At 35.5% G+C, this 14,893-nt stretch overlaps 1 protein-coding gene across 4 annotated transcripts in view; it reads right to left on the reverse strand.

Annotated features, from left to right (window-relative positions):
• Nucleotides 1-14,893, reverse strand: part of LOC128013001 (semaphorin-5A) — a 125,107-nt gene that overhangs the window by 58,325 nt on the left and 51,889 nt on the right. For all 4 annotated transcript variants that reach the window (XR_008183230.1, XM_052595672.1, XM_052595673.1 and 1 more), the window contains exon 5: nt 4,169-4,231. Coding sequence is in view for 3 of the 4 variants with exons in the window: in XM_052595672.1 (XP_052451632.1) it covers nt 4,169-4,231 (63 nt within the window). In the remaining variant the exon portion in view is untranslated. The remainder of the gene's footprint in view (nt 1-4,168; nt 4,232-14,893) is intronic.

Below are 14,893 nucleotides of genomic sequence, written 5' to 3' on the forward strand. Positions count from 1 at the left end.
ACCAGATGCAGTGGTTGAAAGAGACAATTATTCATTTAATTCAATTAAAGATAATGTTTTGTAAAGTAGTAAAGCCCCCAAAAAAAGAAAAAAGAAAAAACGTTTTCAAATTGCTTTGTGATGTGTAAAACAACCAAAAAGTCTTAAAAGGAATAGTTCACTTACAAAAAAATGGAGATTATGTCCTCATGTTGTTCCATTCGTAGGACTTTTTTCTTATTTGGAACACAAAAAACGGATTTTGAAGAATCGTACTGGTCCTTCTTTTGAGGACCGAGGCTTTCAAGCTTCATAAAGTATTATAAAATTGGTCCATGCAAATTGCATGCTACATTTCAAATCGTCTAAAGCCATACGATAGCTTTGTGAAATCATGAAAGTTAAATTCCAGAAAGAAATGTTAAATTAATCGACTGATTTGGTTCACAGATCTGGTCTGAATAATTCAGATTGACTGAGTTATGAGTGATCTCATCATTAGGGCTGGGCCAAAAAAATTTTCACGATTATCATTGCGATACAATTTCCTGAGATAAAATGATGACAAGTGTTCGATAAATGTTCGATATAATGTTTATGCACCAGAAGCGGAATGAATCAGCGCTACTCATTTGAACCGCACAGTGCGAGCTCACTAGAGCAAATCTCGGTCACAGAACACTTAACAGCACTGTGAGATCCATTGTGAAGTGCGCAAATTCAGCTAACAAAACAAATAACTAGTTTAAAACCAGGGACCGTCTTCAAAAAATATCTTAAGGCTAACTTTTTATTAATTCTTTATTTGAATACAGAAACATAATATTGTGCTCTGCAATATTTCCATGAATACATTTCTGACAGAGACTATCAGCCAATCACTGTGTGCATAGTTATTAAGCATGCTGACATCATCTATGGCAACACGGTCAACACCCCCCTTTCTCTTAGCTTAAGACTTCTCTCTATTCCTTAGTAAAAGATTGTCTCAGCAGTTTTGTGAATAGGTTAGGGTTAGATAAACTCTAATTTAACTCTAGCTGAACACTTTTACTGCTATTTAAGAGAACTCTTAGTGGTAATATAAAATGTTTTGTTAATACCCACCCAGATTAAATAGCACTGGCGAACAGCAGAAACACTGTGCACAATGATGCAGTCATAAGACTTTTCTATCTACAAATCACAATAATTTACCATGCATTTACTGTAGTAACACTAAGTGCACCATGGTATTTTGGCAGAAATGTGGGACATTTTATTATATTATTAATGTAGACATGAATTAAATGTATTAAAGAAGTAATGGAATATAATAAGAGTATTTTTGTGATTAAGCTATATATAATTTGTGTATTTATACTAAATTTATTTAGTAGTACTACTGTTTTTCATAAACTAAATAGAAATAATTTGGTTACATTTTTACCATTGTATTGTAACTGTGGTTATAATGATCTAAATGTATGCTACTACGGAAGACCAATGGTTAATTTTAATAAAACTCAAACAGTCTGAATAAATACATTTCACCATTTAAAATTAGGAAATAAAATGTTAAAATTTATTGTGATAATTATCAATATCAACTGATATGAACAATTATATCCTGATGATTTGTAATCCATATTGCCCAGCTTTAGCTATCATATCACTTCAAAACAAAAGCTTTTTAGTATAGTTTTTGGTGCTTTTTTGTACCTCCTGAAGCTTGACATCTTCAATGTAATTGCATGAAAAAGAGCAACCAGCACATCATTCAAAATGCATCCTTCAGTGTGTTTTTTTTTAAATATTTTTTATTAAATAAATCTGGCACTTTTTTTAGAACCAATATTATTTTATTTTTGGAACAAACTAATACTTTAGAGATATTTTGAGCCACCACATGTGCAGTCGATACAGCAAGACTCCACAATTGCAAGAAAGTTACAGCAGCCTCCTCCTGAAATTCGGAATAACAATCACATGTTGCTCAGAGTAATCAATCTTATTACAGGCTTCAAAACACTTTTCACAAGCGAATTAAAAAAACACTTGCGGGGCCATTCGCACAGGCTGAAACCGCATGGGGGCCTCTAGAAATACACCTTGGGGCTCAGCCCAGGCTGGAAGAATGACCAGCAATCCCAAACATAGTCCCTATACAGCTCCTATATGACTTAAAATGGCTCAGCTCAGTGTAGCATACTATAAAGCAAAGAGGGACCCTCCGTCTCATGTTCGACAGAGCTGAAGTAAGTGAAATATTAAAGAGATTTAAGAAACATTCTGTAGCACAAATCTGATCTGATTCAGTCAGCCTTCAAAAACACAAGGGAGTCGGTGCTGAAGTGCCATGGAAACAGCTCCATAGCAAAGTGGAAGAGACGTGGGAATGCCTGAGCAAGAGCGATGCCATAAATAATGGGCAAGCTATTTTAGGAGGGTGATTGCTTTCTTAAGTACAGGTAATATTTAAAATAACCTTCACTCAGGATGTGAATTACTGTGGGGATTGGGGGTTTGAATTCCCCCTCTTCCCTCACCAATGGAAGTCAAAACAAAAGGTAGGTCTGAAACATATTTAAATTTTTCAGTAACCACAAAAGGGCAGATTACATGTTAGTTAGATCATATTTCCATGTGGCGCTAAATGGTAACAGAAATTGCGCCTGAGGTGGTCACTATAGCAACAGGACGTGCTTTAATGGTTTCTGTTAGGATCAGTATTGGATGTTATTTAAAACATAAATAGGTAATAAATATGTACTATTATGAAAGAAAAATGCCAATAAACTTCTTTTTAAAGTGTTTTGTTTAAAAAGTCAAAAGAGTAGACGTTTGTCTACAGGGTTCTGAATTGAACTAATCATGACTACAGGAAGTTGCACTGAAATGACAGGAAGTATGGCAGGTAAAGGCATTCTGGGAAGTGAAGTGTTCTCTGTCCATTAATTTGCTTGTCTGTACTGTTTAAGCTTAAAAGACATTTTTGCAACCCAACATTTAAGGTTTGTAAAAAAAAAAAAAGGATTTATAATGGTTATTCCAAGGGTTAATCATTTTTCTGAATTTCGATTTAAATTCAAATGTTTAAATTCTAAGGTTTGGGGTTGGTAAGATGTTTTAGTTTTTCAAGTCTCTTAGGCTCACCAAGGCTGCATTAATTGAATAAAGTAAAAACAATAATATTTAGAAATAATATTGCAATTTAAAATAGTTGTTTTCTTTTAGAATATATTTTGAAATTTAATTTAGTCCTGTGAAGACAAAGTAATTTTTCAGCAGCCATTATTCTGGTCTTTAGTGTTATATTATTAGTTTTGCTGCAAAAAAAAAAACTGTGGAAACCATGAAACTTTTTTTTTTTTTTCGGGATTTCACAAAATATGAGCCTTTATTTGAAACCGAAATAATCTGATACATTATAAATATCTTTACTGTCACTTTTAATCAACTTAAAGGTGCTGTAGGGAACTTTTGTAAAAAAATTTTTTTTTACATATTTATTAAACCTGTAATTATGTCCTGACAGTAGAATATGAGACAGATAATCAAAAATCAAGCTCCTCTGGCTCCTCCCAGTGGTCCTATTGCCATTTGCAGAAACTCCATCGCTCCCGGTAAAAAATAACCAATCAGAGCCAATCAGAGAAAAATGAACATAAGCGAGTACACCATGAATCCATTTTCCAAACCGTGTTTTTAGCTTGTCCTGAATGACTAGGGTGCACCTATAATAAGGGTTTATATTCAGACTATTTTCGATTGCTTCGGGGGTACCGCGGCGGAATAACCCAGTACTTTTGTGATTCTTCATAGACATAAACAGAGAGAAGTAGCTCCGGCTACGATGTTCTTCCGCAAGACGCAAGCAGTTATGTTTATTAACCGCTAGAGCGTCAAAAGTTCCCTACCGCAGCTTTAATGCATTCTTGCTCAATCAAATTATTAATTATTTAAAAACAAACAAAAAAAATATTTCCAAGCTTTCCAAAATTAACAAAAAAAATTATCCCCTATAATATCCTTTTATAATTATCACACGGATATGAACTATTTGGAGAATTTAAAACACTCATGGAAGGAAACTGTGAATGTCACTGTGATTGTGCAACTTTATATCCCTGAACGGTGCATAAGAGTACAAATTAGCAAGTAAAAGTGACATATTATTACAGTTTTTGTACTTTTCAGATGTGCGTACCTCTGATTTGCCTCGACTGAAACAGGCTCCTTTGGTAAACTCATCGCAATGCCATTCTGCCTCCTGTAAACAAACACACAATAAGAAGAACATCATGAAATGACATGTTTTGCTGTTTAAAGAGGCCATTGTTGTGAGCTCATCATTCATACAAGGAAAAATAAAAAAACAGATCTGCTACATCAGACAATTGATCTATGCCTCAAATGATTTTTTAATTTACTAAGCTCTAGGATATAGTGCAAAAGAAACTCTTTTTTTAAATCGAATCTGTGTTTAGCCAGGTATTATTGATTGTCACTAAGAGGATAAATGAACTTGGCTATAGAAAGCAGGCAGATCTTGGATGATAATCACTTGTATTCAGCTCCCCGGCATTCTGGGAAAAACAACAGGCTTTTCAGAGGCAGCCTGTGTGCCGTCCTTCACCGAGAGATGAGGGTCCCAGAGACAATGACAGCGTCCACAGACTATGGTTGCATTCACATTTCACCGCTGGCACTGAACTGCTGGTTAATGCCAAGTCTGATGTCTGCAACTGCCTCCAAATGGATTTTAATATCAAATGAGCTCCTCGCACTTATTGACCATGAGATCTCTGGCTCGGATCCAGATGTGTGAGACTTTAAGCTTGCCAAGCGAAAGCAAGCGACTGACTATCAAAAAACAATTAAGGAATATGTTACAAAGGCACAGTGACCATTTTTATCCTTTCCAGAACTGAAAAATTAATGAGAAATTATCATTCCCCAAGGAGGCACGACTCCGGCTAGACAGTAACCTCATTTTGAAGTGATCTAGAGCACAGCAGAAGCCCTGTGGCTGCTGCCTGAGATGTTACTCTGTCTGGAGAGTCTTCGATCATGGCTTTATGAGACGGGATTGTTATGTCACCCCGGCCCGAGGCTGAACAGGACGTAGGGCACCCGTGACCCTCTGGAAACAGGCAAATATAAGTAAAAAAAATCCAGTTTCTCATTCCCTCGAGCCAACAGGGAATCTTACAAGTGACACTTAGAAGACGGTGCAGGGTGTGAATGTGCAAATGCAGGACTGAAAATCCGTCGTCTCGCTCAGTCATGCTGCTGAATGTGTTTCCCCCACGAGACCCATTCATGCCAAATCTCCACCGCAAGACAGAGAAATAGGCTGAGGGACGGAGACACAGGAAACTCCTTCACATCCAGAGTGACAAGAAAGATGATTTAATGTGTCAAAATAACCATTAGCAACTGATATAACACTTTCAGCCTGACAATGATAGGAAGGAGCAGAAAGAAGGCTGAGGGCAGAATACTACGCGCTTTCATGCTTCAAAGCATATTGTCAAATGCCATAATTATAGCTAGGCAGGGGCGCTGAGGCACAACACTATATTTTTAACTGTGCATTTTATGAACTTTTGTAACCGAAAACAGCAGAAGGAATAGGAACAAACTTCATTCTTATATCCCAGGCTAGAAACCAGTTATTTTGAGGAAAGTCAGTCGTACAAACAAACTGCACATCAGCAGAATGTTTCAGAGTGCGAGGACAGCATTAGGATGTTTTAAAGTGGTTTTTGTGTGTGCCAGCACAAATTGCTTAGAGGTAGTAGTGATCGCCCACTCGAGGTGCTGCCTTTAGCTCAGCAAAAATGGTGCGAAACGTGAATTAAATGTAATTACTAAAACCATTACCTTGACAAATTAGGTTAAATTATACTTTGGAAAACTGCATTATGAATTTCCAGGATAGTGTAAACAATGTCATTCTGTAGTTGGCATCATTCATCAGTAGAGCTATTTAATGATGTAATAATGCTGAACGTAACCATTAACCAACTTGAACTTGGCCATTAACGACTTGAATGTTATTTGCGCTCTTTGATATTTTTACACAAGACATTTTTCAAAAGTGATTAATGGAAAAGAGGCAGGTAGACACCAGCACAGCATAAAATTGCTCTTTCAGTAAAATATGCTCCATTTATGTCAACTGGTATTTATGACTGACTTCAAAATGTTTATCTTTTAAAATTTGCTTTGGTAACAATTACCATTTTCTTAAATAGTGTTCATCAATCTATCCACCTTGTTTTTAATCATGAAAGTAAGCAAATGATAAAAATAAAGTGCGGTAATGAGTAACAAAGCAGTGCGTCTATATTTAAGAAAATGTATTAAAACAATATGGTAAGAAACGCTAGTTTGCAATATCAAGCAGCAAAACAAATTGTTTTGCACAGCTAAAAATAGCTATAAGGATGACATCAGAAGCCAAATTCAATTTACAGAAAAATACTTCTTCAAGTTGTTTAAAGTGCCCATATTATGCCATTTCCTACATTGCCTTTCATGCAGTGTGTAATGTAGCTGTATGTAAATGTAAACAATCTGCAAATTTGTAAAGCTGAAAGTGCATGATAAATAAAGTTCTTGTTTCCCAAAATAAAGAATCGACTCTCTACAGCCTAGACGAGTTGTTAGTAATTCAAATCTCACTTCCGTTAAGGCTTTAGAACATGAACACTACACTGAATCACAACCTGTAAGGATGATAAATAACTACTGAAATTCTGACACCACTGTATGCCGTAGACCAATCACAACATACTAGGCCATCTGACCAATAAGAGCAGAGCAGGCTCACGGAAAGGAGGGGTTTAGAGTGACTGAAACTTTGAACTGCTTCGAACGAATCATTTTGGGAATCGCTGGAAAATAGGTGATATTAATTGCATATTTGAGAAAACTAAAGCATTTTTTTGACCTTGCATGCATGTCATCCTATTGTAGGAGAATTCCAAAACAATATTAGGAACCGTAAAATGTGGAACCGTGTCATAATAGTGGCAGTTTAAAATCGGCCTGGTTAAAAATTACTGTTTACTTTTAAAAATGTTCATCATCTATCAGCTTACATTTTACACAAAATATTGTCAGTTACGTTGTCAATATTTTCACCAAAAAAGAAATAGTCCAACCAAAGCCAAAACATTTCCAAAGACAGTACAAGCAAAGTACTGTACTGGCGTTTATGTCTTATTTGATTCAGTCGTTGAATTAATTAGTTGATTGTTTTTTTTTACATTGCGTATGCAGCACCACAAAGAAGAAAACAAGTAGCCTAAAAAAACAAAAACAAAAAAAACAATATGGAACAAGATTCAGCTCTTGTTTTGAACAGTTTGTCCTTCAGATTTTCAGAGGTTTTCTTTATGGAAGGCATTCAATTGGTTACATACATAGCTTTCACCATGAACATAAAAACACAGACAACATCTGAAATTATATAAACACACATTAATGTCTTTACAGTTCTACCGCTCCTGTTTGGTAGACTCACTCCATTGTTCCAGATGGTTCAGTGCAGACCCCAGAACTGAGCAGTCATTGTCAGAAACAGGTGGGCCAGAGAGACCCAGTCAGCACACTGTGGGTTAAGTCGCCCACCACAAGGCTCTCTCTGAGTTCTGCCTGGAATTTACATTGCCAAGACAAAACAAAGCATCCATAAATCATTGCAAGTATTTCTGTTGTGCATGCTTTTATTATCTGAGTTGAAGAATGCAACCACAGGCATGCTTTGGGTATTCATTGAATTCTGCTCATTTCAACAAGCAGCACATCAGGCAACAGTCAACAGATGACAAAGTACTGCATCTTGCTCAATTGGATTAATCGTGCATTTTCATAATTACAATGCACTGAAGTGTGGAGATTTAAGGTGATCTCATCCTGCCCTGCAACTGTGGCTTGTAAATGAGTTTGAAACCTCATATATCACAGAAATCCTATCCAAAAGTGATCTTTTACCAAAGCCCAATACATCTCCACTCATCATATATGTAAATGGAAAAAAATCCCAGCAGTATGTTGCTAAGTAGCCATTATCAGCCTGTAATTGGCTTATAAGACCACGGTCCAAGCCTAGTTAATCAGACATCTGATGGAGTTATAGTATACAGAGCGCTGAAGGGGAGCTCATATGTTCAGTATTTCATGAATGTAAATGACAGAGTAACTGGAAGCAATTGAAACAGCCGTCCTCAGAAATTAGCACAAGTTTTCTGTTGATCAGTGCATATAATTGTTTAGTGACGGTGAGTAAGAGAGGTTAATGAAATACATGACTGACAATCTGTCTCATTTACTTCAACTTTATATTGCGTATAAAAGGAAAGTTAATGATATAACATGTCAAAGTCAATATCAGCTAAATGCTGTTAATAACAATTTTCCAAAAACATGAAATCAAGAGCATCTTGCTAAGTCTATACGTGTACAGTTTATCCTCAAATGTGTATTTGAATCAGCTGTCTGTTTGCAGGTTTCTTATATGGCAACTTGTTAGTAACTTTAAAGCAACATTTTTCAAAAATTCATGTTTGAGGTATGAAAGTGTGTAATTAATGTAACTGACTGCACAAGTTTTTCAAGTAATGTTAATTTTTTTTTTTTACTCTGAGAACCCTACTCACAAAAACCCACTTGAAATTTTCACAGACATGGCTCAAACTACAAACTAAAACCGGTACTGAGTGAAATGATGATAAAAATAGTCATTCATATCACTTTGAGGCCAAAATTACATTTATGTTCAGAACATTTCTTTAAGTTTTTTACATTTCTATTTATTTATTGTATCCTGATGTTTGAGAAATGTCAGTCAAGGGACAACTTGATTATTATTTTTTTTTGTTAATTATCATATAATTTTTTATTATGCCTTTATTAGATACGTCAATTGACATCTCATTATTTTTATTTATTTATTTATTATTTTTTTTTATTTTAAAGGTACAATTTTAAATAGATACAAATCTTAATGAATCAACTTAAAGGGTTTACACTTCTGTTTTGACACCTCAGAATTAAAACATTTTTGAAAGGCAATAAAGATATCAGACATAACTGATAAACTATCAAATTTTCCAAAATTCATTCTTTCATATAACTTGTTATTTAATAATTCCATTCATTCATTCAAATGTATCTTTTTTAATTGTATTTTTAAATGGTTGGTATTTAATTTTTGATATTTCAGAATTAAATAATATTTAAAAGTTAAAAGATCTGAGCAAACATAAAACTGGCTTGATACTGGTGAAAAAACTGCCTTCTGTAATGCTATACAATTCACACACATTTGCACAAAATATCAGTTTACGAATAATACCAAAGTGAGGGAATAATTTGAGTATATTAATCAAGCAATTTGACTTAAATGGTTTAAGAAAAAAAACCTACCAACATCAATACTTGCTAATTAATATTCATGAGTTCACAACATCACTCACAATTCCGGTGCCCCTGAATAAAATCTGAATTAAAAAAATGAACAAAAGATCCAGAGTCACGGCTGAAGAAAATCAACACACAACCAGCTGACATGATAAAATCATCGATCACGGTAATGGCTCTGTTTCTGCTGAACCAAACGCACTGGTGCATGTGTGTAAGTACTGCGGAGAGCTGAATTGCGCTCGTGGGCATATCCCCTTAGAGCAAACGGCTAAACACCGGTTTAAATCACAATGATTACCATATTTGCTGCGGGAGTGAATGTAAATGGCAGGTCCTGGCCGGTACGTTCAAATCGAGACAGCTGTCATGAGCTGAGGAGCTATACTGCTGCGTTAAATAGAGAGTAAGTGAGTGGCACGGCATTATGAGTGCATGTGTGCTGAATAGACACTGCAGGCTGGCTGTGGTGCAGAGGACATACAGGTTTAACCTGAGGCGATTGGTCAACAAGCCACTCGGATGAGATGCCACCTCACAGCGCCTCCGCTCATTTCCTTCGAGCCTGCCAAAAGGAAACCAGACTATCCTGAGCAGCCAGACATAATTCAGTTCATTTAGAGTTAAATATTCAATTATTTAATGACGCAGTGTTAAACTTATACATATGCATCAGGAATAAAGACGCCAATTGCTCTGTTGCATATTAACAACTGATTTAAATTTACTCTCGCAAAACGGCTGAATAGAGGTGTACTGGGGAAACAGGCTCCGGCGTTCATTTGTCAAGCCTGAAATACAATGAAGTGACTACAATGCATTTATTCAGGCAATTAATCAGTGGCGCTAGGAGTGCTGCTACTGTACAATATGCAAAATGCTCAAGGGAGAGCAGACTTGACGGAGGGAAATGGGCTGAGAAAGGTGGATTCTAGGTAGACTGAGAGCATGAAGACTGAACAATAGAGCTGCTCTTCCTCAAGCACCTCTGTCATTTGACCAATGAGAGACCAAAGAGGTGTATTGTTCAGACCATCTGGGCTTCCGAATCCTGTTGATATAATAAACTACAAGAGGTCAGGATCTATTTTTCCCTACCAAAATATCAAGTCCCTACCAAAATATCATGTTTTTACATATGGAATAAAAACTTCAAATGAAAAAGATAAATGTGACTTTTTATCTCACAGTTCTGACCTTTAGTGACATATACATTCAGAATTCTTAGATGCAAACTCGCAGAAACTGACCATTTCTCCAAAGCTGCTGATGCAGCGTAGAAGCACAAATAAGCAACTCGATTTATATTTACATTTACTTGTAAATTACGCATCACTACTCACTTTTTTGAGAACAAATTTAAAAGCACTGGATAGCCATAATCCAACATTCAGCATGTTTCTGTTTACCATGATAGTAGCAGGTGTATAGAACTGACATTTATTACAATATCCTTTGTTTTCTTTCCTTTAATATATTATTTCTTAATTTTCTATTATAATTTTTAGATTATAATTAGACTCACTTTTTAAGCATTTAAATGTTATATATTGATTAATATAACACATTGTAAGCAAATATTAAAAATAATGTAGCAGTTGTCAGCTTTAGTATTTAAATTAGTTGGACTTCCAGTCAGGCAGCTCACGGGGAGCCTGAGACTAAATCCAGTGCAGACTAGTCGATCAGAAGCTTGTCTATCAACAAGCAGGTCTACATTGTTAAATCATCCCATCTAAAAACCTGCTTTCCTCGTCGGTCTTCTGGACAACAGCCTGACAGAACAACAGCATTACACAGAGGACAAGCATTAACAGACATCATCTGGACCAGTCAGCCAGTTTTCAAACTCACTAGCTCAACATTTCGTTGTGTCTATCACTTCGTGACCTCTTTCTGTTTTCAATTTTGAAGATTTCTTAGAAAATTTAACTAGTCTGAGACATTCTCTTTTCCTTAAAGTATATCTGACCTGCCCAACCTTCCAAAGTGCTCTCTTTCAGCAAACTCTGCAGATCTGAATCTGTATTTCATTATTGTGAAGGGACCTGCATGAAATCTATCTATCTATGTAATCTGTATAGTTTCATTCAAACATATATACTGTAACAGCTTGAGTTTTCTCTGTAATGCCTGAAGAGTTTGGAGAACACCGGATAAGAGATCAGAGACCATTTCATTCAGAATCTCTCCAAATCCTTCAGATTCACAGCTCCATGTTGGTGCTGCTTCTCTTCAGTTCACAAAGTTTAGGTTAGAAGACTGGGAAAGCCATGGCAGAAGCTTCATTTTGTGCTCAGTGACACATTTTTGTTTGTTTTGAATACTCTCCTGATGGAAGATCCAAACATGGTCAATTATAAGATTTCTAAAAGAGGCAGTCAGTTTAAGATTTGTTTTAATCTGTTTGTATTTGATAGAATCCATGATGCCATGTATCTGAACATGCCATCCAGGATCTCTGACAGAAAAACAGGCCCTCAACATGAAAGATCCAGCAGTATATTTAACCATGGACATGGGGTAATTTTTTATCCCTGTTTGTACTAAACCCATCTGGTGGGATTAATGCCAAAAAGCTTTTTTTTTTAAATGTATTTATTTAGTCTGACCATAGACACCTGTGCAATTTAAAGTTCCAGTCGTGTCTGAGAACTCAATATGCTAGAGTTTGTTTTTGAATGAGCCAGGAGTTTTTTCTTGAAACCCTCTCGAACAACATGTGGTCATGTAGAGACTGTTTGATATATTTTTTTAGGCTTTCTGACCCCAAGACTCAACTATTCTCTGCAATTCTCCAGCTGTGATTCTTGGAGAGTCTTTGGCCGCTCAAACTCTCCTCCTCACCGTGCATCAGGACGATATAGACACACATCTTCTTCCAGGCAGATTTGTTGCATCTTTAGTTAATTTGGAACTTCTTAATTATTGCCCTGATGGTGGAAATGAGGATTTTCAATGCTTTAGCTCTTTTCTTACAGCCTTTCTAATTTGGGAAGCTCAACAATCTTCTTCTGCACACCAGAACTATATTCTTTGGTTTTACTACTTGTGATGGATGATTAAGAGAATTTGGCTTTGTCTTCCTCATATTTATAATCCTGTGGAACAGGAAGTCATGGCTGGACAATTCCGTGTTCCTAGTCACCCTGGTGTACTAATAAATAAACAATATAATAATAATAATAATGAGAATATACTTCAGATATATTTTATTCATACAAATTTCTAGGGGTGCCAATACATGTGGCCAACATGCATTGGAGAAAAAAAAATATTTCACAATATGATTTCCCTCCACTTTCACTTGTTTTACTTCAATGAAAGGTTCGATTTTTTTGAATGAAAGATCAAAAGGACAAACAATGTATGTGTGTGTGTGTGTGTGTATCTGTAAACTTATATATTAATATATTGGGATAAATAAATATGTATAAATAAATAAATATATAAATATGTTGTGATTAGAAAATGAAAAGGAGCTGACAGTAATAGAGGGGAAAATGTAACAGATGGTAAATTATTTTTTACTGCATGTGGTAATACAAATAAAATTACAGCTAAAGAAATGTTTAGTGCAGAAGTGCTTGCCAGAATAATAAAATACTTTTAATCTGGCTTTACTATGTATACTAAAGACATTTTTAGTTGGCATCAGCTATTTTAATTTTGAAGTCATTTTTACATACATGCATATACAACAGGAGACAAATTACACTCATTTTGTACAATGACCTATGAAATATAATATGCCCTGCCAATGTCCATATAATGATTGCATACTATACATCTACTATAGAGCTGCCACATTTATCCTGCCATTAAAAGGCTTTTAATGCTTCACAACACTGTGCTCTTAAACACTAGCGGAGGTGTTGCAGACACACGATGGGTCACTCTGCGGCTTTATATTTTTTCCATTGCTGATGCATCACTGCTACAAAAAGCTCAATTCTGTGAGATCAATGAAGGATAAAAGCAGCACTTTCTAGGTCATTTCCTTCTCAGGTCTCTGGACTTCTCGCTCATTGCACCATATTGCCAGAATCATTCATATTATCCCCTCGCCTGTGATCTCACCGGTCTTCCCGAAAGTTGTTGTGTAAGGAGAGAAGAAAAACTCTATATATGAATAAACCATATTACACCAAAACCCAAAAGGGAACAGCATTTATGCAATACTGTCATTTTTTTACCCTAGATCAAAGTTGTGAATGCTTAAAAACACAAACAACCTACAAGTACTCATATAGACTGCAAAGGGGCCTCAGGTCAAGCTAAATTGGGAAGCTCCCCTCAAAACATCTCATCAGAGAATTTCCCTTTTCAATGAAACCTTCAACGAAGTCAGCTGTAGCAGTGACAAAGGGCATTAAAAGACCAAAGAGAAAAGTACACACAAGACTCCGTGCTGTGAGGCAAGTGAAGGAATTCTATTACGGAGGAAAGGATTGGCTGGAGAGCAATGGAAGGGCTCATCTTTGTGATGCCTGTTCCCTGTGAGCAGGTCAGAACAAAAGGCATCTCTAAAGTTGTCTGGTCTGTTTGCTCTTTCCCTCAGGAGGTCAGTCTTTTTGAGGAGACCCCACGATGTTGAAGTTGTTAAACAGCCTGTGTTTGGCTCTTTTAAAGGCCTCAAAGAAGTCCCTCTGGAAAGACTTCAAATAAACTTTCAAACATGTCAATGTTTGGATGGGTGTTTATGTGGTTATAAGATGTTCAGTGCAATAGGAGAGGGAAAGTAACTTGTCTGCTGCAGCTATTACAAGACAGCGGTTACTCCTGGGTAATTATGTTTGAAACTTGTTAAGGGAATAAGATATGCAGGTCTTCATTCAGGTCCATTTGGCTTCTAAACTGGATTTGATAGTTCTGGCTTTTATACAAGTAGAACATTTAAAGCGGCATTCACACCGACTCACATAATCCACAACCACAAAATCACCTAAACTCATTCATTTTTATTTATTTTTTTAAATTTAGTTTAAAAGTTGTGCCAAGTTGTAAGAAATGTACACTTAGTATTCATGGTGGTTTGATATGGGTTTGTAAAGGTTATACATATAATTTAAATGTTTTTCTTGTGTTTTAACCAAGTAAAAATGTGAAATATTTTTCTCATACTATAAACACGTTAGCAAAAACAATGAACATTATGATTTCAAAAAGTTTAAAAACATTTTTAATGTATTTTTTTTAAATAAATATAATTAATCAGTAATTCTTAAAGAGTTTGCTACATATTTAATAACATTTACATATGTATTATTGTATTGTATTACTGTTTGTATTAATTTCACAACCTGACTTAACACTGCCTTGTTATAAAAAGGTCAAAAATATAAAATATTAAATAATATTGCTATATTAAATAAATATCCATCTGCTTCTCCTATGTTTGTTTTTAGGTATGCTGGAGCAAAACATAAAATATGAAAATTGCTGATATATTAAAATATATTTTAAGACATTTACAGTAACACACAGTAATGAGTGTCTA

The sequence above is a fragment of the Carassius gibelio genome, chromosome B24 (assembly GCF_023724105.1).
Source record: "Carassius gibelio isolate Cgi1373 ecotype wild population from Czech Republic chromosome B24, carGib1.2-hapl.c, whole genome shotgun sequence".
NCBI classification, from domain to species: Eukaryota; Metazoa; Chordata; class Actinopteri; order Cypriniformes; family Cyprinidae; genus Carassius; species Carassius gibelio.